Source organism: Microcaecilia unicolor, chromosome 3 (assembly GCF_901765095.1).
Source record: "Microcaecilia unicolor chromosome 3, aMicUni1.1, whole genome shotgun sequence".
NCBI classification, from domain to species: Eukaryota; Metazoa; Chordata; class Amphibia; order Gymnophiona; family Siphonopidae; genus Microcaecilia; species Microcaecilia unicolor.
Genome location: NC_044033.1, coordinates 276,486,779 through 276,514,289, shown reverse-complemented (window position 1 = coordinate 276,514,289; position 27,511 = coordinate 276,486,779). Strand labels below are relative to the sequence as shown.

At 48.1% G+C, this 27,511-nt stretch overlaps 1 protein-coding gene across 1 annotated transcript in view; it reads left to right on the top strand.

The window, feature by feature from the left end:
• The window catches only part of MAP3K4 (mitogen-activated protein kinase kinase kinase 4), a 540,168-nt gene that overhangs the window by 313,867 nt on the left and 198,790 nt on the right, over positions 1 to 27,511 (top strand). The window contains 1 exon segment of the mRNA XM_030198101.1: positions 21,567 to 21,716. Within this exon segment, the coding sequence (XP_030053961.1) occupies positions 21,567 to 21,716 (150 nt within the window).

Here is a 27,511-nt window from a genome sequence, read left to right as displayed (position 1 = left end):
AGAATTCTGTTGGATATGGGCAGCAAAAGGTTCAATGGCTATTGCAAATAGCAATGGGGACATGGGGCAACCCTGTCTGGTTCCCCTCACAAGCAAAAAGTCATCTGACTTGATCCCATTAACCAGTAAAATGCTCCTGGCTCTGCATACAAGGTTTGTACCCAGGTACCATACCCCCCCTCCACCCCATGTGGTCCATTACCAAAAACAAATACCCCATTCCACTCTATCAAACACCTTTTCAGCATCTGTGACCACACACACATTGCTTTTTCTTGCTGATGTTCTATCTATCTGCTTATTATTTCTATAGCGCTACAAGGCATATGCAGCGCTGTACACCATACACAGAAGACAGTCCCTGCTCAAAGAGCTTACAGTGTTCAATAATATTTGTTAAATTAATGGCTCGCCTCACATTATCCCCTAGTTGCTGCCCCAAACAAATCCCGTCTGACCATAATGGGAGAACCATACCTAACCTATTAGCCAAGATTTTAGCGAAAATTTTCATATCACAGTTGAAGAGTGCAATAAGACGATAACCTAGCCACCCTTCGAGGGTTTTTTTGCCAGGCTTAGGCAAGACCACAACATCAGCCTTGTACATAGATCTGGAAAGGGTGGCACCTCCTCAAACAGCCTAGCTGGTGTGGGAGAAACCCTCTGATAAAGATCTTAAAGCATTCAGAGGAAAGCCCATCTTCTTCTGATGATTTACCAATGGAAGTTGAGAGATTACTCTGCTAGCTTCCTCTGTCAAGATGATTGCGTTTAAGATGGCAACAAGTCCTGCTCCCCCCACTGTTGGCAAATGGATAGCCCCTTCAAGTACTGTGCAATGTCATCTCCTGAACACTGAAGTTCAGATGAATGTAAGGACTAATAAAGTTTTAAAACTCATGCAAAACTTTAACTGTTCCCTTTCTCTGTAAGGATCCTGGTCACCCAATGCTCACATTGCTGTTTTTTTAAGTGACCACGCTAACCATTTTTCCCATTCGATTCCCCCCCCCCCCCCCCCCCCCCCCCCCCCCCCCCCCCCCCCATATAATCCCTTTTTGTTCTTCTCATAATATATTCAATTTGACCTACATCCAGATCAGACAATTGATCCCTAAGAGACCGAAGCCTCTCCCTAAACAGTGGGGAGGGATACTTCACATGCTGCTTCTGAATGAAGACCATCTGCTCCACTTGTTCCTGCCTCTTCTGCAGATGCTCCTTCCATATCCTAGCTGTTTCCTGTATAAATATACCCATCCTGTAAGCCTTCCTTGCATCCCAACAACGTCCCTACATTCACCTCTCTGTGTCATTCAGAGTCAAATACTCTTCCCATTTTTGCAGAAGCAATCTTTTGTCTTGGGTCTTAGCTAATATGTTCACATTAGCCCTCCAACTGGCTTTTACTAAGAGACTGTTGGGGGATGACCACTTTTCCTGTAACTCTAGCATGATCCAAGGGTGAATAATGAGATACCGCCACATATCTACCAATGTCTTCTCTACCCACCAATAATCCAAGCGAGAATATGACATATGCCTTCTTGAGTACATGTAAATCCCTTTGCCATAGGGTAAAAACCTTCATACATCTTCTAAGTTGTTTAAACAGCAAGCTTCTCTTTATAATACCCCACCCTTCCTAAGTTGCTCTCTGCTGCATTTGTGTCCTATCCAACTTACCCAAAGCTGTGTTCATGCCCCCCCCCCCCCAGTAATCAAGTCCCCTTTAACTTGCGGTGCACCTTGTTGAGGAGGTCAATAAAAAATTACCCTTTAGGGCCCACAGGGGCATAGATGTTCACCAAGGTAAACTCCCAATGATTAATTCTCCGTGATACCCACACATACCGCCCCAGGGTGTGTGTCCCCCATACATATTCCACAAATGGCACTGTCTTATGAACCCAGGATAGCTACCCCTTTTGATTTGGAGCCCCCATATAAAAGTAAACTTGGACCACTGCCCATCTTAGTTTCAACATTGCTTCCATATCATCCTGCTGATCAATCCATAGATGGTGGGTTGTGTCCATCTACAGCAGGTGGAGATAGAGAGCAATCCTTTTACCTCCCTATATGTGGTCATGTGCTGCCGGAAACTCCTCAGTATGTTCTCTATCTCAGCAGGTGGTGGTCACACACAGCAGCAGCTCTGGCTAGGCCTCCAAGCTAATTTTTAGGTTTTGTTGAGTGCCTGGGTTGAGGGCTCTTCTGAGCAAGTGCAAACCTGGTGGCGCCAGGTCCCTCCTTTTCTCTCCCCCTCCCGCTGGCTCCGTTAAAAAAAAAAAAAAAAAAAATTTTTTTTGAACGTCTTTAAGGGCGTTTATTTCGAGACGTTTATTTAAACGTTTATTGCAGCTACTCACTGGGACACCAGGTCGTTACAGCTCGGAGCGAGAAGCAGGTAATTTTTACCCTTTTTATAGCGGGCAGGGGGTTCCCCGATCGATCTCCACGTGGCCTATGGCGTCGGAGGGCGAGGGCGCGAAGAATCGCTCCCCGGACCGTGTGTGCGCTTCTAGCGGGGATGCGGGGGTTTTAAAATCTGATTCGCCCTTGTTGGGTGTCAGTTTGGAGGCCGGTCAGTGGTCCCGGGTCTTCCTCCGGCGCTGGCGGTTTTTCCCCGCCATAAACGCCCATCCCCCGCTGCTCGCCTCCGCCATCTTGGCCGGCCACTCTGCTCGGACGGCTTCTTCTTGGGCCGCCCTTGAGCTGGGAGACGTTCATGCCATGGCCGCCCTGATTTGGGCGACGGCACAAAAAGCGGCTAAAGTTAAGCGCCGTTCTCCCCGCGCGGCTCCTTCGCGGAGTGTCGCGCCGGACGCCCATCTTGGATGCGCAGCATGGTTCTCCCCCGCTCTTGCGAGCGCGGTTGAGGGTGCATCTAGGGCTGTGGCCCAAGCTGCTGAAGTGCACAGTCTGGGGGGTTTCTCCCCCGAGTTTATTTTGCTGCTGCCATCAGGCCTTTCTATGCAAACGCTGCCACTTCTCCACTTGTCTGATAAAGGGGTTGAGGGCCCCCGGAAGTAAACGCCCTCGGGTGGATGCCCAGGCCTTAGAGGACGCTGTTTCCTCTGATGTAGATGAGGGCAGCGTATCTGAGTTCTCCCAACGGTCCTTTGGGGATTCCTTGGAGGAGACGGATTCCCGCTCGGATGGAGCGGATGACCCCTCTGCAGCACGGATCTTTCGCTCAGAGGATTTGCCCAACCTGTTAATGCAGGCCATGAGCATTTTGAAGATTTCCTCTCCGGAGGACGTCTCTCCCTCAGCCCCTGTTGGCTCCGCCATTATGCTGGGGACGAAGCGCCCGCCTAGAACCTTCCACGTGCATGATGCCATGCACACCTTAATTTCGGCTCAATGGGATGTCCCGGAAGCGAGCCTCAAAGTGGCTAGGGCTATGTCCCGCCTCTATCCTTTGCCTGAAAGTGAGCGTGAGGCCTTTGTTTGGCCTACCGTGGATTCTTTAATCACTGCGGTGACTAAGAAAACGGCGCTGCCGGTGGAAGGTGGCACGGCACTAAAGGATGCCCAAGACAGAAGATTGGAAGCGGCTTTAAGGTCGTCCTTCGAGGCGGCTGCCTTAAGTTGCAGGCCTAGTTGCGGCTCCTATGTGGCCAGGGCGTGCCTGACGTTGGTGCAGCGGCTTCCCCTAGGATCCTCCTTGAGGGCTGACTGGTCGGCCCTGGAATCGGGCTTGGTTATTTGGCAAGACTTACTGTATGATGTCTTGAGAGCCTCGGCTAAAGGCATGACTCAGACAGTCTCTGCGCGGCGCTGGCTTTGGCTGAAACATTGGTCTGCGGACCACGCCTCTAAGTCCCGCCTGGCTAAGTTGCCTTTTAAAGGCAAGCTGCTCTTTGGGGTCGAGCTGGACAAAAAGGGACGATCTCGGCACGTCTAAGGGCAATAGGTTACCAGAGGTCAGGGCTCGGGCCAGTGCTCGCCCCGGATCTCCAGATGGACGGTTTCAAGAAGCCCGTCGGTACCGCCAGGGCAAGTCGGGCTCCTCCTGCCCCCTCTTCCTTCAAAAGGAAACTTCTCCCCCAAGCAGCATTCCTTTCACAGAGACCGCCGTCCCGGAAGGTACGCACTCCGGTCCTCCCTAGGGTCTCTGTACCCAATGACGGGGTCTTGGTCCATGGCCCAGTGCAGATTGGAGGACGGCTGTCCTCGTTTCTGGGGCGAGTGGACCAAAGTAACTTCAGACGCTGGGTGCTGGAAGTCATCAGAGACGGCTACAAGCTAGAGTTCTGCCGACCCTTAAGAGACGGGTTTGTACTCTCTCCCTGCAAGTCTCCGGTCAAAGCTGTGGCAGTGCAGCAGACCTTGGACAACCTGATCCGCCCTGGGTGCGGTCGTTCCGGTGCCAGAAAATCAGACTTGGCAAGGGACGTTACTCCATTTACTTGTGGTACCAAAGAAAGGAGGTTCGGTGCCGGCCTATTCCTCGACCTCAAAGGGGTCAATCGGGCCTTGAAAGTGCCGGCACTTCGCATGGAGACTCTCCGCTCTGTATAGCGTACCTGCATATTCCCATTCTGGCCTCCTCATCAACGCTTTCTGCGTTTTGCCAGTCCTGGGACGACACTTCAGTTCAGAGCCCTCCCTTTCGGGTTGGCTACTGCTCCGCGGACCTTTTCCAAAGTAATGGTGGTCATCGCGGCCTTCCTGCGAAAGGAAGGAGTACAAGTCATCCTTATCTGGACGACTGGTTGATCCGAGCCCCCTCTTATGCAGAGTGCGGCAAAGCTGTGGACCGGGTAGTTGCTCTTTTGAGCTCCCTGGGATGGATTCATCAACTGGGAGAAGAGCCACTGCGGCTCCGACTCAGTCCCTGGAGTATCTGGGAGTTCGATTCGACACCCAAGTGGGCAGAGTGTTCCTGCACAGACAATCGGATTGTCAAACTTCAGGCTCAGGTGGACCAGTTCCTAGTAGCCTCTCCTCTTCGGGCTGGGGACTATGTGCAGCTGTTGTGCTCTATGACGGCCACGATGGAAGTAGTGCCCTGGGCCAGGGCTCATATGAGACCACTACAACACTCTCTGCTGCAGCGCTGGACTCCGATGTCGGAGGATTATGCTGTGCCCCTTCCCTTGGACCCAGCAGTGTGCAAGGCGCTGAGCTGGTGGATGCAGACAGACAAGTTGTCTGCGGGAATGCCTCTGGTGACCCTGGAGTGGATTGTCGTCACGACGGACGCCTCTTTGTCGGGCTGGGGAGCCCACTGCTTGGGAAGGACAGCGCAGGGGCTCTGGTCTCCTGCAGAGGCAAAGTGGTCTATCAACCTCCTGGAACTCAGAGCCATTCGGTTGGCGCTTTTGGAGTTCATCCCGGTACTGGCGTTGAAGCCAGTACGGGTCCTGTCGGACAATGCCATGGCTGTGGCCTATGTCAACCGCCAGGGAGGGTACCAAGAGCACCCCTCTAGCCAAGGAGGCCATGAATCTATGCCAGTGGGCGGAAGCGAACCTGGAACAGCTGTCAGCGGCCCACATTGCCGGAGTCATGAATGTCAAGGCGGACTTTCTCAGTCGCCATACCTTGGATCCCGGGAGAGTGGCAGCTATCTGCTCAGGCGTTCTGGACATCACGAAGCGCTGGGGCCAGCCGAGCCTAGATCTGATGGCGTCATCGGCCAATTGCCAAGTGCCGCGCTTTTTCAGCAGAGGACGGGACCCTCGATCCCTGGGAGTAGATGCTCTTCTCCAACAGTGGCCGACACAAGAGCTTCTCTATGTGTTCCCGCCCTGGCCCATGTTGGGCAGGGTGCTAGACCGGGTGGCAAAGCATCCGGGCCGGATAATCCTGGTGGTTCCGGATTGGCCCAGACGTCCCTGGTATGCGGACTTGATCAGGCTCTCAGTCGACGATCCTCTGCGGCTGCCAGTGGAGCAGGGCCTGTTACATCAGGGTCCCGTGGTGATGGAGGATCCCTCCCCCTTTGGTCTTACGGCCTGGCTATTGAGCGGCAGCGTCTGAGAAAGAAGGGCTTCTCAGACAAGGTCATCACCACTATGCTGAGAGCGAGGAAGCGCTCTACTTCTACTGCTTACGCCAGGGTTTGGTGTATCTTTGCAGCGTGGTGTGAAGCAGGCTCACTTTCTCCCTTCACTGCTCCAATTTCTTCAGTGCTGGCGTTCCTGCAAGAAGGTCTGGAGAAAGGCCTGTCGCTCAGTTCCCTTAAAGTCCAGGTGGCGGCTCTGGCTTGCTTCAGGGGCCGCCTGAAGGGTGTTTCCCTGGCTTCGCAGCCAGATGTGGTGCGCTTTCTCAAGGGAGTTAATCACCTGCGCCCTCCTCTGCACTCAGTGGTGCCTGCGTGGAATCTCAGCCTGGTGCTAAGAGCATTGCAGAAGCCGCCTTTTGAACCCTTGTCGAGGGCATCTCTGAAAGACCTGACGTTGAAAGCAGTCTTTTTGGTGGCTATCACTTCAGCCAGAAGAGTTTCCGAGCTCCAGGCACTCTCATGTCGAGAGCCTTTTCTGCAGTTCACTGAGGCAGGAGTGACTATTCGCACAGTGCCTTCCTTCCTGCCCAAGATTGTTTCTCGCTTCCATGTGAATCAGCAGCTCTGTCTCCCTTCCTTTCGTAGGGAGGACTACCCAGAGGAATACTCTGCTCTCAAATATCTGGATGTGAGACGTGTCATCATCAGATACTTGGAAGTGACCAATGATTTCCGGAAATCGGATCATCTGTTTGTCCTGTTTGCAGGTCCGCGTAAGGGTCTGCAGGCTGCTAAGCCTACAGTGGCAAGATGGGTCAAGGAAGCCATTGCAGCGGCTTATGTGGCCGCGGGGAAGGTGCCGCCTATCCAGCTGAAGGCTCACTCCACTAGAGCTCTGGCGGCCTCAGTGGCAGAGGCCGGGTCCGTCTCCTTGGAAGAGATATGCAAGGCGGCAACTTGGGCATCGGCCCATACCTTCTCCAGGCATTACCGCTTGACTGTGGCTGCTCGGGCGGAGGCCCGGTTTGGAGCTTCAGTGTTGCGGTCAGGGATTTCAATGTCCCGCCCTGGGTGAGTACTGCTTCAGTACATCCCACCAGTCTATGGATTGATCAGCATGATGATATGGAAGGTAAAATTATGTATCATACCTGATAATTTTCTTTCCATTAATCATAGCTGATCAATCCATAGTCCCTCCCAGATATCTGTATTGGTTATATTCTGGTTGCATTTCAGGTTCAAGTTTAGTCTTCAGTTCCTGTTCAGGAGGACTTCGTGTTCAAGTTTTTCAATGGATTCTTCAAGAGTTGAGACGAATTTGTGTTACAGTGAGCTGCTGCATTCCTCTCCCCTCCGTTTTACGGGGCTGGATTGAGACTTAAATTCTGCCGGCGCTCCCTCCCACTTCGTGCGGCAGTAGGGCAGCTTTGTACCCCTCCCGCTTCGGTGGTGTTAGGGTCAGTCAGCTCCTCCCGCAGTTGCGGTTGCAGGATAAGCCAGATCCCCCCGCATCGGCGGGTGTGGTGTCCCTCCCCCGCTCCGCGGAGATGAGCTGGACGGATTCCCCTCCCCCACTTGTGTGGGGATGAGCTGGGTTAATTCCCCTCCCCCGTTTCGGCGGTGGTGAGCTGGGCAGAGTGTCCCTTTGTGGGTGTAATTCTCTAAGTGCTGAGTCCTGCGGATGGAGCTTTGATATCAACATACTGAGGAGTTTCCGGCAGCACATGACCACATATAGGGAGGCAAAAGGATTGCTCTCTATCTCCACCTGCTGGTAGATGGACACAACCCACCAGTCTATGGATTGATCAGCTATGATTAATGGAAAGAAAATTATCAGGTATGATACATAATTTTACCTTGCTTGCCTAATTTCAGTTCTTGTAACAGTGTAATATCAACATGTAATGCTCTCAAATGCTTCAAAATACATGTACACTTATCAGGTGACCCTGCCCACATTCCAAGTAGCTAATTCAATCCCTCCACATCACATGGCAACCTACCCCTCTCCTTTTGGTTCCCTACCCACCAGCCACCCTGGCTCACTTCTGTTTCCTCCCTGACTCCCATCCTTCCCCTTGTTCCCTCCCCTTTCCCACTACAGAATACCAAAATCTCTCTCCCCAAAAAACAGGATCTTGCTCTCACCTCGCGCCTCACCTCCCCCCCCCCAATTCAAATGCACAAGTAATCAAAAACCATACTGCGCCACTGCATTCTTAACAAAATCACACACAAGTCCCAGCTAGTATAGAGAATAGTACTCGTTCAAAGGGGGATATTAGATGCCCCCATAGATCAGTATGATGGTCAAACCCCTTGTCTTTGCAACAGTTAGCGGGATGGGAACAGCTGAAGGATGTAGAACAGCAATGGACGAGACTGAAATGAGCTATATTAAAGGCGACTAACCTTTATGTTAGAAAAGTACATAAAAGTAAGAGGAAAAGAAGGCCTTTCTGGTACTCGAATGTAGTAGCTAAAAAGATAAGGGAAACGAGACTAACCTTTGCACGTTATAAGACGACTCAGAAAGATGATGACAGGAGCGAATACCTCAATAAGCGAAGAGAAGCTGGAAAAGCTATCAGGAAAGCAAAGCGGCAAATGGAGGAAAAGATAGCTAATACGGTAAAATTGGGGGACAAGACCTTTTTCAGATATGTAAGTGACAAGAGGAAGTGCCATAATAGCATTGTGAGGCTCAAAGCTGAGGGGCAGAAATATGTGGAAGATGATAAGGATAAAGCTGAACTGCTTGACGATTATTTTAGCTCTGTGTTCACGAATGAAAAATCAGGGGTAGGGCTGCAGAAAACAAAGGCTAAAGGGGATGGATGTATGGTAGACCAAGACCCGTTTACGGAGGACTGTGTTCGTGAGGGGCTTGCCAAGCTAAAAGTAGACAGAGCAATGGGGCCTGATGGGATACACCCGAGGGTGCTTAAGGAACTCGGAGAAGTTCTGTCGGCTCCACTGATGGGCCTCTTCAATGCTTCCTTAGAAACTGGAGTGGTCCCGGTGGACTGGAGATGGGCAGATGTGGTTCCTTTGCACAAGAGTGGAAGTAAGGAGGAGGTAGGGAATTACAGACCTGTCAGTCTGACCTCGGTGGTGAGTAAGCTAATGGAAACGCTTCTAAAGAAGAGGATTGTGACATTTCTTGAACTACATGGAATGCGGGACCCGAGACAGCATGGCTTCACTAGTGGCAGGTCGGGTCAGACAAATCTGACTGTTTTCTTCGACTGGGTGACCAAACAGTTGGATGTGGGAGGGGCGCTTGATGTGGTATACTTGGATTTCAGCAAAGCCTTTGACACAGTTCCGCACAGGCGACTGATAAATAAATTGAGTGCCCTCGGTGTGGGACCTAGAGTAACTGATTGGGTAAAAAATTGGTTGAATGGTAGGAGACAGAGGGTGGTGGTAAATGGAGCTTGCTCTGAAGAAAAAGATGTCGTCAGTGGAGTACCGCAGGCATCGGTCCTAGGGCCGGCTCTTCTTAACGTCTTTGTGAGCGATATTGCGGAAGGGCTGTCTGGTAAGGTTTTTCTCTTTGTGGATGATACTAAACTTTTCAGTATCCTGGAGGGCGTGAATGACATGAGGAAGGACCTAGTGAAGCTAGAGGAATGGACCGATTATTTGGCAACTAAGGTTTAATCTATCACGTAAAGACTCCAGTATTTTTTAATTATCAAAAAACTTTTATTCGTTATACATTAGTGCCATCCTACTACAACTGACACTATTGCTTACCTAAAAAAACTCACTCATATCATCCATTCACCGTCCTCACCCTGTACTACAATGAATTATGTTGTAATCATACAGTGTCTTTCACTTGTTGAGTTGGTTTACAATTTACACACATTTTTCACTGTTAACAATTGAAGGAACACGACTCAGTCTATCCAGCGCAGTGATTAATGCCACGTTTTCCACTTGGCCACTGCGTTCACATGACAAACAGGTGATGATTATTTAGTCCCGAATATACAAAAACCAGAGTTACAACAGGCAGAACCCAACATCATCGCACTCAGCTCTACCTACCATCCCTACGTCTTGTTCAATAGTACACTTCTGATAACTCTAGGATGTCAGAGGAGGGCGGGCCCAAGAAGAAAGAAGGGACGTCTGAGGAGGCCTGCTGAATCGCCGATCAGCTGTTATTGCCCGTGCAGCAGAGGTGAGAGGCGCTGCACGGGCCGGTAAGACAAAGGGGGGGTTGTTGGAGGGGGGGAGCGTCGGCAATGACCTAAGGGGGGCGGAGGAGGCGGGGCACGGGAGCGGAGCATGGCGGGAGGCGGAGCTAATGTGGGAGAATACACAGAACAGGAAGGGAGGAGGCCTATGGCTGCTAAAATTGGAGTTTTTTCGTGTGGCGGGGGGGGGGGGGGGGCCAAGGCCGTCCATACAGGACGCTCATGACGGGCGCCTTTGCCCCCTCCCAATCCTTTTGCTTCGGTTTTTTCTTTTTTATTGCAGGGGGAAGCGGGGAGCCATGTGTTTTGTGGGTTATTTATTTTTTCTAACGTGCCAGAAGCTTGGATTTATGCTGCAGGGAGAAGTGGGGAGCAGTGTCACAACACGCTGTGCTGAGCCAATCACAGTGCGTTTATCACAGCTATGGGCTGGGATTGGCTCAAGGTTTGTTTGTTTATAGTTTTTCCAAGCCCGTGCAGCCCTAACGAGAGGTGCAGACCTCTCGTTAGATTTCACGGCGTTTCAATCACTTTCCCTGCGGTAAACCAATCGGAAAAGGTTAGTACATTTCATTTCAATGGGGTTTGTAGAAGAATTGCTCAGCTGCATTCCGTTTTCGTTAGCTGCTACTGTCGTCGGAAAATGGGCTTTAGTGCATGGAAAGGATAGGAAATTCTTCCTTGAGGGCTCATTTAACGATCAAAAACGTTTAGTGCATCTGGGCCCAAGAGCTGACATAAACCAGTCGTACTTAGATAAAACCACTGCCTAACCCCAGACTAGGAAATATATCACTGTGATCTCACCATGCTGTCCTGATGACAGCTTCAGATGAGACCGGAGCAGAATCTTCCCAGACGCTGTCTGTGTCATATGTAGTGCAGGTCTTCCTCAGCAAACAAGCAGGTTTCCGTCTCTCCTTTGGTTATCAGAGCCAATATCTCTGCCACAGGTATTTGCACCAGTTATGCAGGTCACAAGGTTGGTATCATACAGTCTCTGGCTCACCCCGAGCCTTGCTGGATTTCTCAGGTCCTTCACAGGTACTCCTCCTCCAAGGGCCTCCGACTAACTAACTTCTCCCACTCTTCCCGCGTTCTTCCAGACCTCTCGGTCAGGTGATAGCCCGGACCAATTATGATCACGTACAGTCCAGTGCATGGGCAAGAAGAGTTCTTTCTTTTGTGACCTTGGAGATGGTAACTTCTGGTGCCATGGCTCTGCCTCCCTTCTCAGCTTCTCTGAGATAGAAGGGGGATGGTTGGAACACAGAATGTCGTTGGCTTCAGCAAGCCTGTCAGTGATTTTCCACAAGCTGAGGCTGGATGTTGCTGACACAGAGATGTGCAGGTCAGAGGGTGCAGCAGCCATCTTATTGTACCAAGCTGTCATAGGCTTGTATAGGCCAAGACCAGCTCAGGCTAGATCACAGGGAAATACCCCTACAGGTCCACAAACCAAAGGGGAAGCAAAAAGTCCCAAAATAGTCAAAAAATATTTTATCTACATGCTACTGTGAGAAATTGGGACCAGAAAGCATAAACAAAGCAAATTCAAACGAATCTCTGCAGGCACCACAATAGAACCAGAACCGCCTAACATTTGGAGTCTGCCACCATCAGAGCACCGGACAAAAGAGCAGAGGAAAAAGCTCTTTGTGGGAGAAAAGCCAGCTACCCCCAAAATCAGCGCCAAACAAACACCACAAAAAGCGCCATCCCAGCCACATCAAAGGTATTATCTACTGGATCGCTAGGTCATGGGATGCAGGCAGATGAGCAAGAAGTGCTAACTGACAATTATGCTATTGCTATGGTGAATGGGAATGGAGATGATGCCGATGACAATTCGAGTGAGGCTGAACATAATAATTGTAAAAGTCAGTCATAGTGAAGGTGTCAAGGCAATTGAGGTTGCACTGGCATATGTGGAACAACAAGAGGAAGTGACAACTACTGATGTAATGTTATTGAGAAGCTGGTGTGACCTTGCAGTGAGGAAGAGAAGTAAAATGGGAAAACAAACATTAATCACAAAATTTTACAAAATAATTTCATAATTTATATTTACCAATTGTATTGCTACTATGTATACAGTACAGCACTCTTTATGATTGTGTTTTTACAGTTCTATATTGGTCCCATTTTACTGTATGGTACAGTAATTACAGTATGTTTTAGCACTCCAGTCATGCTCAGGTGTTAAAGAATTTTTGGAAATTGGGAACTCTGCCTTTTGTTTATCCATTGTTTAAAGGGGATACCATAGTTTTCCATATTATCCGACTTTTCACTTATCCGACAAGTCGGTCCCATTTTTACATTGGATAATCGAGACTGTACTGTACCGCCTTTCGTGAACAACAGCAAATCAGTGTACAATTGTTTAAAAAAAAGGTAGAATGAAAGGAACTACAGTGCGTGATAGTGAAGAATAGAGAGTAATTTAAGAAGCAGGATAAAGAATATAAGGGTAAGTGAGTGACAATTGACCCAGGCTGATACAGAACAGTATTCCTGGGATAGGGTTATCAGTGAAGTCATGTATCAAAGGCTGCAGAAAACAGGTGGGTCTACAATCCATTCTTGAATTTAGGATAAGAGATCTCTAAATGTGTTTTGTAAGGGGATTCTAGAGGAATGGTGCCATTCAAGGTGAGCAGAGGCTACTGGGAAAAATGCAAATGATGGTCCTTGAGAGAGTGAAGGTTACAAGAGGGGAGTGTAAGGTATTATATGGTAGGAAAGATAAGATGGTTTGTACAGTGAATGGTGAAAGATGTTCCATTTCCTCTATAGCAAGAATCATAACCTAGAGTAGATGTCTTTCAAATTTGTTTATTTTGATATACTGCAAATCATATAAATATACGTTTAAGTGGATAACAAAATATTAAGAAAAAAAGGTTATAAATGATAAATATATATAAAAAAAAATACAAAACAGCACAAATAGGGAAGTCAAGATGAAAAACAATAAGAACACACAAAAGGAATAAGAATTAAACTGAATGGCAAAGCCATGATAAAACAGAGAGTAGGTGGATGTGGGTAAATGCATAAAGGTGTGCTACGGCACAGCAACTTTGAAATTTTGAAAAAGAAATATAATTAGGTTATGAGAGAGCTTGTTTAAAAAAGGTGAGTTTTAAGGGCAGTTTTAAATTTTATGAACAGCAGATTTGCTTGTGATGTGTGCCAGTGATGCTGTAGACGGTTTCTAAAATGTTGGACCTGAAATATAAGGTTTAATCAATCCCTGGATTCAACAGGACACACAGCTCCTGCATACATTTGTAGAAGTTGGTCTGAAAAAGATGAAGAAATGCAGACACTTCCTAATACGCCACCAAGAAAAAAAGAGCCTTCATCAGAACTCATGCAAGGATTGCTGCTTATTACAAGGTACCATATATGCGTACCCTTCTTCAAAAGATCCAAAGATGACTTCTCTGATAAACTTTGTCTGAACTAACCACCATTTTATCTGAAGCAGATGAGTGTGCAATCCATTTATCCATTCATCATATGATGTTTTTGCGACTTCCTTCAGAATATCAGCTTCAGCCATTACAGCCAAACATATTGCATTGCTACAAGCATTTGGTCATTGAGAGAATATGCACATTAAGTTAGCAGATGCAGCTTGCCCTGGAGACACTTGTGTGTGTGTGTGTGGGGGGGGGGGGGGGGGGGGGGAGGTTAGCGAGACGGTGGATACTGTGAAGGACCATTGTTCCACCTTATAGCATCTTTCTGTTGTAACATCGGTCCATAGATTTTCTAGATAAATAAGCATAACCCAGTATAAATGAAGCTTCTTGGGGGGGGGAGTTGTCCTCCCCTCTTTTATTTATTTATTGTAAGTCTGTTGCAACAGGCACAGCATCAGATCTGTGCTAGGTTTCATCCAAGAGGAAGAAGACAAGCAAAACAGACTACCCCTACTTAGCCTAAACAGGTCTCCTTTTTTTGATAGAACCATTTGATGAGTACTAGTTCATTTTCAAAATATATACACTGCCCCACCTGTTGGGGCTCAAATACATTATTTTCTTCAGGAATGGTAAGGAATAACAGTGGATCTTGGATACTCAGCAGTGTTAAGTCTATATACCATCTCTGATCCCCAGCTACTGAAAAGAGACTTTACCTTGTCTCACCTAACTCAGGCCCATAGCCAGTTTCTTCATGAAGAAATCATTTATTATCACAGGCCAATGCAATGGTACCTGTTTTTACAAAAGAGAATAGCATCTGAAGGGCAGGGCGGTGGGTGTGGTCCACCCAGGTACAGGCAACAATGGGGCACATCGAGCAATTGCAGGGCTTTTAGTCTCCATGCATATGGCTGTCAGCTGTGCTGGTCTCCTGCCCCCTCTGAAGTCAGCTTCCTGTTCCGGGGCAGGGGATTGGCAGAGCCACCAGCACATGCATGGAGAAGGGGATAATCCAGTCTGGGTGGCAACTAATTTAGGTACGCCACTCCCAGAAGAAAAAAAATCTACGATCTACGGTTCTATTTCAAGTACGTCATTTTCCTCTAAAAGAGGGATGACTAGATCCTGTCTTGGCCTTGGAGACCTCAACCTCTTTCTCTACAGAGATAAGTTAAAGATAAACAACCTTCCCACCTTTCTTCCCTACCTGACCAAAGGGGACCAGCTGTGTTTGGAGCTCAAGGATGCATGCATTTATATAATTCATTCATCCCAGTTGCAGGAGGGACCATTATTTCACCCTGCACACCCATCATTACCAGTACAAAGTCCTCTCATTTGGACTATCCTCAGTTTCCCAGGAGAACAGTAAGTACCTTGTAGGAGTTATGGCCCACTTACACTATCACGGACTCTTGGTGCTTCCATACCTTGACAGTTGACGTCTAGCAGTTTCATCAGAGGTGGTCACACCTTTTTATCTGAATCAAGAGATGAATCCAACAGCACAAGCATCACTGCAAGAAGTAACTCCACACTCTGGACTGTAAACAGGCTCTTACTACCTTGTAAAGAATAAAGTCTGTTACAAATGCTATGCAGCTGTTTTATCTCCTTTGACATGGGTGTAGTTTGGGGGGAGGGCTGAGGGGGGCATTGCCCCCCCCCCCCCAAACGGCTTGCCTTCTCATTTTCTTTATACTGTACCTATGTGGCATCTCCCTCCTTCCAAGGTCCAGTGTCACTCCTCCTCCCCTCCGCTCTGCTTCAGCCTTTCCATCTTCTGGGCTGCTGGCAGCGTCATTGATGTAAGCACACTGCCTTTGGCTAGCCCGGAAGCATTCTTTCTGTTGCTGCTTCTGCGTATGAGGGCCGCTGCAGTGAAAATGCATCCAGACCGGCCAAAGGCAGTGTGCTTACATTGTTGATATTACTGGTGGCCCGGACAATTTAAAGGCTGCAGTTTGGGGGGCAGGGAGGGGGAGAGAGAGAGCACTGGAGCTTGGAGGGAGATTGGGGGGAGGGGGCAGCAATACCAGACCTTGCGGGGGGGGGGGAGGGGAAGGAGGAAGAGTGAGCAACACTGAACCTTGCAAGGGGGGAGGAAGGAAGAGAGGAAAGGAGGGAAGGAGAACAATGATGGATCTTGTTGGGGGGGGGGGGTGGTAGATGGAGAGAGGGAGATGCCGCATGTGTGGATGGGGAAGGAAATTTTTCAGCTGCCCCCTGCACTCACCCTTAAGGCAAGAGCAGGAGAAGCTGCATGGGAGTACTTCTTCAGGGCAGGAAAGAATCCCACACTTTCCTGCCTGCTGCCGCTGCTCTGCGCCAGTGCCGCTATTTTTTCTAAATGGCCACCAAGACTTCCTGTGGCAGTCTCATGAGAATACTGCTTGCAGTCTCAGCGGCCATTTTGAAAAAGCGGTGGCACCGGCCCAGAAAAGCGGTAGTGGGCAGGAAAGAGTGGGGTTCTTTCCTGCCCCCAACGAGGGCACCACCAGGGCGTACTCATGTGTAGGCCTGGGGAGGGCCCACCAAGGCTCAGGGGGGGAGGGCAGTGGCAGCAGGGGAGTCAGCAATCCTTTACTGCGGGCAGGGGAGACCAGCCAGCCAAATCTTGGAGTGCAGATTCTCCCACTAAGCAAAACTCAGGAGAACTAGTAAAGTTGTACACAAGCTAACAAGCAAAGCTATGCCCAAGCTAACTAGTCACACGCTAGGAACTCACACAACACACAGGAGAACTAGTAAAGCTGTACACAAGCCAACAAGAAAAGCTATGCCCAAGCTACTAGTAACAAGCTAGAAACTCACACTGAACTGGACAAGGTAGCAGTGCACAGAGCACTCTAACATACCAGGTACCTTAGACGATGCAAAGGCTGCAGTCTCTAAGTGATTAATAAAGCCCTTCAACACCTGAGGAGCAGCTGCAGCAGCCATCAGTAAGCAACTATGGAGGCTGTCCAGGCACAAACAAGAGAGAAAAGTCCGGCAGCCTGGAAGAACCGGACAGGACTGGGCTAAAGTCTGGAACGGGTAGGAACAACAAGACAAACTATGGCAGCCACTGGCTCTGGCCACCAGCGGGTGAGAGGAGCACAAACCAAGGAGCAGGCAGAGTGCACACAGAACATAGAGAGACTTAGAATAAAACAGAGCCAGGCTGGAGACAGAGGTAGAGCTAACTCAGGCAGCACCCCCAGGTGCAGCAGAGTGGAGTAATTAGAGCCATGCTGGAAGCAGCCAGCACACAGAAGGAAAACTACTCCAGAAAGGATAGGCAGAAGCCAGCTTAGAAGCTGACCCCCAGAAATAAAGTAAGTCTGAGGGTGGTCACGGCCACAGACGTGACACCAACATAGGACACTATCAAGCAAGTAATCGTTCAAGAGGTGTGGGATAAAAACAAAGGAATCCTGTTTGGAAAGAATGGATCTAAAGAAGCTTAGTGGAGATTAGATAGCAACACTGCTAATTGAAAAGGATACCAGTGCTGGACAATCCTTCTGCGTTCTGTTCCCTGATCGTGGCTGAATAGGTTTGAAAGGGCTGCAGTGGAGCTTTCCAGGGGCTTCCACAACTTCAGAAATTTAAAATAAGGACAGAGCCAGGCAGACTTCTATGGTCTGTGCCCTGACAATGGCAAGGACAAATCAAGATCAGGTATACATATGAAGCATCACATCATACCATATGTAGTGAGTTTATCTTGTAGGACAGACTGGATGGACCGTGCAGGTCTTTATCTGCCATCATCTACTATGTTACTATGTAAGGCTTTGTGTGGTCCAATAAAGACCCTTCCACTATCTCCTTCTTTTCCCTATTTTGTATCACATGAAGGTCTATCCATGTTCTGCATGTGTCACTTAGGTGAAAGATTCTGCTAGCATGTAGTGTCTATGTAGGAATGTGTAACAAGTCCATCTTGCTCCAGTTTCCCAGTAGCAGGTATAGTTAAGCTCTGGATCTCTTTGACGGAGGATGTGATAACAGCGGTTAATGTATCTGGGATTAAAAAAGGTTTGGACAAATTCATAGAGGAAAAGTCCATAGTCTACTGTTGAGACAGACATGGGAAGCAACTGCTTGCCCTGGGGTTTGTAGTATGGCGTTTAGCCATGATTTGGGTTTTTGCCAGGTACTTGTGACCTGGCTTGGCCACTGTTTGGAAAACAGGATACTGGGCTAGATGAATCATTGGTCTAACCCAGTATGGCTACTGTTATTGGTGCCTTAGGTAGGTTAGGGCTGTTATGGTGTGTTACATTTTTTGTATAGGGTTTGAGGGTTTTGTTATTTCAGAAAGCGTCTGGCTCTGACTCTATTTGAAAGCAGGCTCTGGAGCAAACAAACACCTGTCGTCTTTAAGCATGTGCTGTTCCTGAGGTGATGATCACAATCTGAATTTGAATATTTTTCTATGGTGAGTTGTCAGGGAGATAAAGCACTTAGGGACCCTTTTACTAAAGGGTTGCCGTGTGGCAACCTGGAACTACCTCCGGCCCAACACAGGTACCAGTGGTAGTTCGACCCTCCGCACAAGCCATTTCTGGCACTAGCGGAAATATTGAAAAAATATTTCTGCTGGGGGTTACCTGGTGATAATCGCTGCCCGGTTACCACCAGGTTAGTGCAGGAGTCCCTACCACCACCTCAATGGGTGGCATTAAATGCTCCCCCCAAAATGGCCATGCGGCAAGTGCGAACTTACAGCATGGTCATTTCGCTTTTTGGCCTTTTTACCTACTGTGGTAAAAGGGCCCCGGTGTGCGGCAAAAATGGCCACCACCGCTAGCGCAGGGCTCCTTTTACTGCAGCTTAGTAAAAGGGGCCCTGAAGCAGCTAGGATAACTGCATCAAACACAGTACTATCTTAATGTGGTTCATCCTAGCCAGTTAAGTGCTGAATATCGCGGAAGCTATGTTTTATCCAGCCACGTATGCCTGGATATTCAGTGCTGGTGCAAGGACACGGCTTGGCATTGAATATCTGGGAATAAAGCTGATAATGGTCAGCAAAGCACTAACTTCCGCCAGCTAAATATTGGTCCCAGTACATCTGTCAGAGAAGGGTTATGTTACTGATACTGAGATGAAACCATAATCCGATTTTATTTTGAGTGGTGAATTCCAGGGGGACATGCTCTAGTTCAGCTCTGCACCCACTGTTGCATGAGGAAGGCTCCTGTGGATGCAGAATATATGTTTTCATTTAATACTATGACAATGGAGAGTCAGGGGTCAGTATTTTTTGTGTATTAGAGTTCCAGGCAACATAATTTAATTCAAATAGATTTTGTTGAATATAGCCAATGTTGGCAGCTTTGGGTTTTTTTTTTGTTTGTTTGTTTGTATAACTTGGGAATATAAATTGTATTCTATTTTTCCTGGGGCAACTGCCTGACTAATGTTTAGAGTGAGGGGACTTACTCATCCTCCTTCCTAATCAAGAGTTTTTCAGGGGGTCCTCTCTTTTGGGTATCTTGGGGGGATACCACCTCATCCCTTGCTTCTGGCAGCAGACTGCTGTGAGCTTCCCCTGGGAGTAAGTGCTGTCACTGGAGGGGGCCAAGAGGAAAAAGGTTTTCCTGAAGGGGGTGGCAGGGTAAGTGCTGCCTTTGAGGAAGGAGGGCTAGAAAAAAAGTACTGCCCATAAGGGGTGGGGGTGGGGGATGAAAAAGTGCTGCCTGTGGCTGGCCCCAGGAAAAAAAGTGCTGCCTGTTTGGGGGAGAGGGTATTTTTTTTCTGTCTATGTGGCAATAGATGGGGAGTTGCTAGTAAGGAAGGAGAGTTCAGATTTGGAGAAGGCGCACAGAGGGTGCTGGTGTCAGTCCTAGGGAAAGTGCACACTACCCTTGTTAATTTGTGTGACTGTGAGAGGGGCATAATGAGAGAAATTTCCCATGGTGCTGGCTCATTTCAGTTTAAAAATAAAATCTTCATGGTTTTCATATGCTGGGTTCATATTCAGTGTTTTAGTCTGGGGGTATGTGAGTTTTTTGAATAACCATAATTAATATGCATGAGATGTATATATGCAATTGAATATGCTAATATGCCAAGCCACACCCTTTGCCCTCCCCCCAAATGAAACAGTTAAACTATGCCCATGTTTGACCCCCTTCTAACTTGAAAATCCAGCAGCAGATCATACACTAGCTAATCGCTTAGAGGGGCATAATCGAATGGGGCCGGCCATCTCAAATGACAGCCCCGTCAAGCAGCGTACCCGACCGTGTTATAGAAACAAGATGGCTGGCCATCTTTCGTTTCGATAATATGGTTGGGGCCGGCCAAATTTCAACATTTGGGCCACCCTTAGAGATGGCCGGCGTTAGAGATGGCCGCCATTGGTTTTCGCTGATAATGGAAACTAATGGCGGCCATCTCAAACCTGGCCAAATCCGAGCCATTTGGTCGTGGGAGGAGCCAGCTTTTGTAGTGCACTGGTCCCCCTCACATGCCAGGACACCAACCGGGCACCCTAGGGGGCACTGCAGTGGACTTCACAAATTGCTCCCAGGTGCATAACTCCCTTACCTTGTGTGCTGAGCACCCGCAAAAAACCCCAAAACCCACTCCCCACAACTGTACACCACTACCATAGCCCTTAGGGATGAAGGGGGGCACCTACATGTGGGTTTTGGGTGGGTTTTGGAGGGTGTAACAGGTAGGGGGGGATGGGCCTGGGTCCGCCTGCCTGAACTGAAGTGCACTGCACCCACTAAAAACTGCTCAAGGGACCTGCATAGTGCTGTCATGGAGCTGGGTATGACATTTGAGGCTGGCAAAAAAATGTTTAAAAAATTTTTTTTTTTTTGGTGGGAGGGGGTTGATGACCACTGGAGGGAGTAAGGGGAGATGATCCCCGATTCCCTCCGGTGGTCATCTGGTCAGTTTGGGCACCTTTTCAAGGCTTGGTTGTGAACAAAAAGAGACCAAGTAAAGTCGGCCAAATGCTCGTCAGGGCTGGCCTTCTTTTTTCCATTATCGGCCGAGGCCGGCCATCTCTTAACCACGCCCCCGTCCCGCCTTTGCTACCCTGCTGACATGCCCCCTTGAACTTTGGCCGGTCCTGCGACAGAAAGCAGTTGAAGCCGGCCAAAGTCGGCTTTCGATTATACCGATTTGGCAGGCTTTAGGAGAAGGCTGGCCATCTCCCGATTTGTGTCGGAAGATGGCCGCCCTTCTCCTTCGAAAATAAGCAGGTTAGTGTCCTATATTCGGTTCAGTGATGTACTGACTCATATGATTCTATCCATTAAAATCAGACCTTATCAGTAAGAACCACTGCTGCTTCTGTAGCTCTTATATAATGTCTTTCACTAGAAAGCAAATGCAAAGCAGTTGCTTGGACCTCATTTCTTACTTTTATTTCACACTACTGTCTGGACCAGTTTTCAAGCAAAGAGAGTGCTGACAGACAAGCAGTATTGCGCAATCTGTCTTTGTGATCTATTCAACTCTCACTTCATTTGACTGGGTTGCTCCTCAAGAATAAGCAGTGATCTACAAATTGGAGCGTCCCTGAGTTTTGGAGTCACACAATTGTGTGCCTGATTATATCCTGCTTTCCAGCAAAGAAATCAAAGTTGTTTACCTGTAACAAATGTTCTCCATAGACAGGATTAATCATCTCTTACCGGTAAGCAACTTCTGCTTTTGAGCTTTATGAGTATTTAGCATAAGGAATAATATATTTGCATTAAAGTGTCACAGTAGTGTAATTTTAGCATTGATACATCTTGCATTTAAACAAATCTATAAGCTGGTAGTTAAAAAAAAAAATTCTTTGGGTTTCCAGACATTCTACTGAATTTGGAGGGGTGAAGGGACAGTAAACATTTCTCCACAGGGCAAAGATTCTGATTATGGTAACTTTGTGTGTTTTTAAGTTGGTGTTTGTCAGAATTCAGCATTTGCTACTTCTTGCACTTCTAGGTGGATAACTTGCTTTTGGTGGTCACGCAGTCTGCTCATCTGGTGAGCCAAAGGAAAGCTTTCCAGCAGTCCATCGAGGGACTCCTTACCTTGCATCACGAGCAGACATCCAGCCAACCATTGATTGCCACAGCTTTGCAACAGCTAAAAGTATGAATGGTTCCAGCTCTTGATCATTGCTTTTATCAGATGTCCTTTTCCAGGTGTTTCATAGTTCATACACTGTCACTGCAATGACGTGCACAATACATAAATGACCACCTCACAACCCTGGGTAGTTTAAGTGTTAGAGTCAGAATTTTAGGTGTAGCACGTGAACTACATTTAAATGAGTAAGTACATAGGGCTGATGATTTTCTGCAAGTGATAGGAATGGCATAATTCCTGGAGAAAATTTGGGGAGGTACAATGAACTGTACTGAAGTATTGTGGTTTGTTTCTTTGTGCCAAATCCCTTTGAGGGTATGACTGTAAAATGCACAGTATTCAGGCCTTTTGGTACACTGCCAGATAGACTAATAGGTTTTTGCTCTTTTTATCTTAGGAGGGGGAGGGGAACATCTGGCCCACAGAGAGGTATTGTTCTGTTTCAAATGAGGGAGCTTTTGTTTCCTCTTGCCCTTCTTAAAAGTAGTTACTAGCAAAATCACTCAAAACATCTGTGGTTCTATTTCTCTGCTATTTGTATACTTTTGAGTCATAGACCTTGTTTTTTAAAAATTGTATCTTAATATAATACAATTTGTGGGATAAAATGTTTGCAGTCTCGGATTGGCCATGTCCATTATAAACATGTCTTCTCTGTGCTTGTCTTATTCATATGTTACAATCCTTAATGTGACATCTGCCTCCGGTTTTCTTGATCATAGCAGTTCCCCGAATCAAAAGAACTTTAATCTTTTCTGTGAAAGAAATGATAAATCTGAATGAAAAGAGTGATCTTAATAATTTTGTTTGACAGTGTAAACCATCTCTCCTTAAACCTCCCCAATATCTCCTGTTTGTCTTATCAACATTTTTATTCTTTCTGTTCCTCTTTCCTGCCTCTTAATATACTCCATTGTCTCCTTCTGTCCCTTTACTCTTTCATTTGTTCCTTCTCCCCAAATCCCTAGTGGTTTATGTCCTCATAGGTGTGCGACAGCCAGGAAGGGCTTGTCCTGTGTTAAGTGTTGTTGTCTGTCAGTGCCATCTGCTGGACCACTAGAGGAAGACTGTTCTGTTTTTTTAAAACACCTTCTTAGTGGAATGAGGCAGTGTTATTTCACAGGCTGCCTGAAAAAGAAAATACAGATGGATCTGTCTTTAAATTTGTTTTGGTTGTTAGCACACCACATCTATCTTCTGATTTACTCTGGCAATACAGGTATATGGACTAGCTGTAACCCATGCTTTTCAACCCCAAAGCACTGATGGAGCAGCCTGACTAGATGCATTCTGTACTTTAACGTTGGGCAGTTGACTAGAGATGAAAACCAGTGCAGAAGGTATCACACCCACATAACCTCCCTTCCTCCCTACTCTCCACCTCTAAACTTAGCTACTATCTGCTTTGGTATAACTCAGACCATTACAGCTTCCTTCTGAAAACTGAAAGTGAGGATGGTATCTGTCTCTGGGCTCCTTTTTTTTCTTGTTTTTGTGCAACATTCCTACATTCATTGAGCTTCTTACCTAATTGCAGTAAAAATCATTGGTAATAATCCAGAGATCAAGATGGTGTCGACAGCAGCGCCGGGGTGTTTTTCCTTTTGCCTTGAGATTCATTATCTTTATATGATGCTGCAGAAGTGTAAGGGCAAAGTTTGGAGTTACCCCCTTTCCCTCAAGGCTCCGACTGGCCTGGCAAAGCAGCTGCTTATTACAGCCAATGCCATCTGTACCCCTTCTCTGATTGCATTGCTTTTGGTAAGTGGTGAGGTACAAGAGGATTTGGCCTGCTCAGAACATGAGGTCTCCTTAAGGTCAGACCTGCGTAGCATGCCAGTCCCCCCCATCACCCCCTTCCTAGGGTGGTGTGCAGAGTGTCATGGAATTGATTTGGCCTGTGTGAAGAGGAGGAAGTTTTACACTCTGTTGCTTATGAACCTAATGCAATACCACTTTGTATTTCTCATTCTGGAAATGGCAATCGCCATTACGGAATAATGTAAGCCACATTGAGCCTGCAAATAGGAGGGAAAATGTGGGATACAAATGCAAAAAAATAAATAAATAAAATCCTGTCCATTGAATATTGCTACTGCTGTGAGAGTGTTTGGCAAGTGACTGGTGGAGTCAAGCAGTGGTGTAGCCAGACCCAGTATTTTGGACGGACCCAGAACTAATTTAGAACTTAAATGCATAGACATAAAGATCAACAAACAAAACAAAGCAAAAAATACTTGGAATCTGGACAAAATTTATTTTTTGTATTTTTCACTAATATTCAGGAGCTGGTATCTCTTTCCTCAGGTCCAAACTTTGGAAAGCCACCAATAAAATTCCCTTCTTTCCTTTTCTGTCTTATTTTTCCCATTTTGAAAAAGTTTCAGAAGTTTGGCATTAGTGATGAATATGTTTTTGACAAATTAACCTTATCACCAAATCGCATGCATCTTAGTCATCTGGAGATGAAAGCAATCTTTGAGAGAAGGATTCATGTTATGGAGAAAAAGTTTTTAGAGCTGAGTGTTACTGATTTGAATTGCTAAACATAGGCCTGAGAAGTAGATTACGGTTGTTGCTGGTAAGAGAGGCAGGAGATGGGAGAATGACTGTAGCAAAGAGGATTTAGCTAGTAAAGGTGTACCTAGGGAGAGCCCTTTCCTTTCCCTGTCTATAAGCAACATTACATCTTAACTTAGAACAGTGCTTACCAAATTATCTTTGACCCTGACCCCATTTTAGTGGCCACAGACACACATGCAACCCCAGGCTCTACTTTGATGTCTTACCTGCTGTTTATGGACACTCTGTGGTGTTGGAGACAACACTGCCATACTCTTATCTCCTGTGGAGCCTGCACAGGTCTAGTTATAGCACATTCTCCGAGGACAAGCAGGCTGCTTGTTCTTGCATGTGGGTCGGCGTCCACGGCAGCCCAGGAACAGAGCATTTTTCCCAGCAAAAATCCATAAAGCTTTGTGATAGCTTCTGGAGCGCAAGGGACTCACATCGCGCATGCGCGGCCATCTTCCTGCCCGCACGCGTCCGTTCCGGCCTCAGTATTTCTTTTTCCACGGAGGAGAGTGGCTGCGTGTTGGTCTCTCTCCCTCAGGCCCAGAGAAAGACTTTGGCGTTTTAGCGCTGTTCGTTTGCGCTTTCTTTTTTGTTTTAGTTGCCTCGTTCGTCTTTTTCTTTTTCCAGTTTAAAAAAAAAAACCCCAAAACCTTATATTCTTATTTCTTCTCCTTTTTAAGTTTCCTTTCGCGTACGCGGTTCTCATTTTGTGCCCCTCTGTTGGCACAATCGAGCCTTTTGATTTCGCCACCGTGATTTTTCTGCCCATGTCATCGAAGACTCTCAGCGGCTTCAAAAAGTGTGCTCGGTGCCAGCCGACGATCTCTGGTACTGACCCGCATGCGTGGTGCATCCAGTGCCTTGGGCCCGACCATCACTCAGACGCTTGCAAGTTGTGTCTCAGCTTGAAAAAGCGGACACAGGCGTCGAGAAGAGCTCTTCGGGACTGTCTTTTCGGAGCTCCGACTGATTCCTCGGCATCGACATCGGGAGCGCAGGTAATGGCTGTCCGGGCATCACCACTAGCTGGGAGTAGCGAGCCATCCAGTGGGTCTCCACCTGTCTCGAAGGCTCCTGCTGTGCAGGCCCACCGGGACTGACCGCTGTCAGACCCGACCCTGAGGAGGCGTGTGGATTCCACGTCCTCCGCATCGGTACCAAGGAGTACCGGTGACGTGCTTCGAGCGAAGGTGAAGAAGCATCGTCATCGGTCTCCTTCGAGGCACGGTACCAGGAGCTCTGGGGTGTTGAGGGATTCGGCACCTGAGAATCGTCGACGCCGGGAGGAGCGCTCACCCTCCATACAAGAGGTGTCGGTGCGTCGATTTTCAGACAGCCCGGTACCGCCTCCCAAGCTTCCACAGATTCTGATGCCGACTTCTGTACCGACCCCACAGCCTTTCTCGACAGCGATTTTAGACGAGCACATCCAAGTCATTCTTCCAGGCCTTCTGGAGGGGCTGCTGCGTCAGTCTGCCTTGGTACTAGGGGTGCTTGTGCCCTCGGTACCGTCGATGGAAGCGGCAGATAGCTCTTTGCCTGTGGTGCGGTCCCCGACGCCGGTACCACTTGCGGCATCGGCCTTGGCTGCCACCCAGGTCGACTCCCCGTCGACATCGATGGAGGGAGCTTCATCGCCGCCGGCACGGGAGTCGACTTCTTGGCATTGCCATCAAGGATGGGGTTCCTCAGCATCGAGATGGGCCCGGTTTTGGACTTCAGTTAGAGAACTCTTGTCTGATACCTAGGAGGATGCAGTGTATTCTTTGGGAACCCACTGCCTCTGTGAACTGGACTCGGGACCATCCCTAGACAATGATTGCTGACAGATGCCTTGTGGGATGAAGAGGAAGATCCCAGGTATTTCTCTTCCGAGGAGTCTTGTGGTCTTCCTTCTGACCCTACTCCTTCACCAGAAAGAAAGCTTTCTCCCCCGGAGAGCCTCTCTTTCTCTTCATTTATCCAGGAAATGTCTGTGGCTATTCCCTTCCCTGTGGTATCTGAGGATGAGCCCAGGACTGAGATGCTCGAGGTCCTTGACTATCCTTCGCCACCTAAGGAGTCATCCACTGTCCCTTTGCATAATGTCCTTAAGGAGACATTGCTTAGGAACTGGATGAAACCACTAAGTAATCCCACCATTCCCAAAAAAGCTGAGTCCCAATATCGGATTCACAGAGAACCTGAGTTGATGAAGTCGCAGTTACCTCACAACTCTATGGTTGTGGATTCCGCTCTCAAGAGAGCCAGGAGTTCTAGAGATTTTGCCTCAGCGCCCCCGGACGAGAATCTAGAACCCTGGACTCTTTTGGGAGGAAGGCCTATCAGTCCTCCATGCTCGTGTCCAAGATTCAGTCATACCAGCTGTACACGAGCATCCACATGCAGAACAATGTGAAGCAACTGGCAGACTTGGTGGACAAGCTCCCTCCGGAGCACGCCAGGCCTTTTCAGGAGGTGGTCAGGCAGCTGAAGGCGTGTCGTAAGTTCCTGTGCAGGGGTGCTTACGACGCCTTTGATGTTGCATCCAGATCCGCTGCTCAAGGTATAGTGATGCACAGACTATCATGGCTGCGTGCCTCTGACCTGGACAATAGAGTCCAGCAGCGTCTTGTGGATGTTCCTTGCTGGGGGGATAATATTTTTGGCGATAAAGTTGAGCAGGTGGTTGAGCAGCTCCACCAGCGGGAAACCGCCCTCGACAAACTCTCCCGCTGGGCGCCTTCAGCATCTACCTCATTAGGTAGACGTTTTTTCAGGGGAAGGAGGAATGCTCCCTATTCTTACAATAAGTGTAGGTACAATCCACCTTCTCAACAGCTTTCTCAGGCTTAGCCCTAGCGCGCTCGTTCTCGTGAACAGCTTGCGCCTCGACAGGCCCCTGCAGGTCCCCAGCAAAAGCAAGGGACGGGCTTTTGACTGGCTCCAGTTGCGCATAGCCGCTATAAAAGTGTCTGTGACGGACGATCTGCCGGTCGGAGGGAGGTTAAAATTTTTTCACCAAAGGTGGCCTCTCATAACCTCCGATCGGTGGGTTCTTCAAATAGTCCGGCTTGGATACTCCCTCAATTTGATTTCCACACCTCCAAATTGCCCACCGGGAGCTCAGTCCTTCAGCTTCCAGCACAGGCAGGTACTTGCAGAGGAACTCTCCGCCCTTCTCAGCGTCAGTGCGGTTGAGTCCGTTCCACCGGGGCAAGAAGGGCTGGGATTCTATTCCAGGT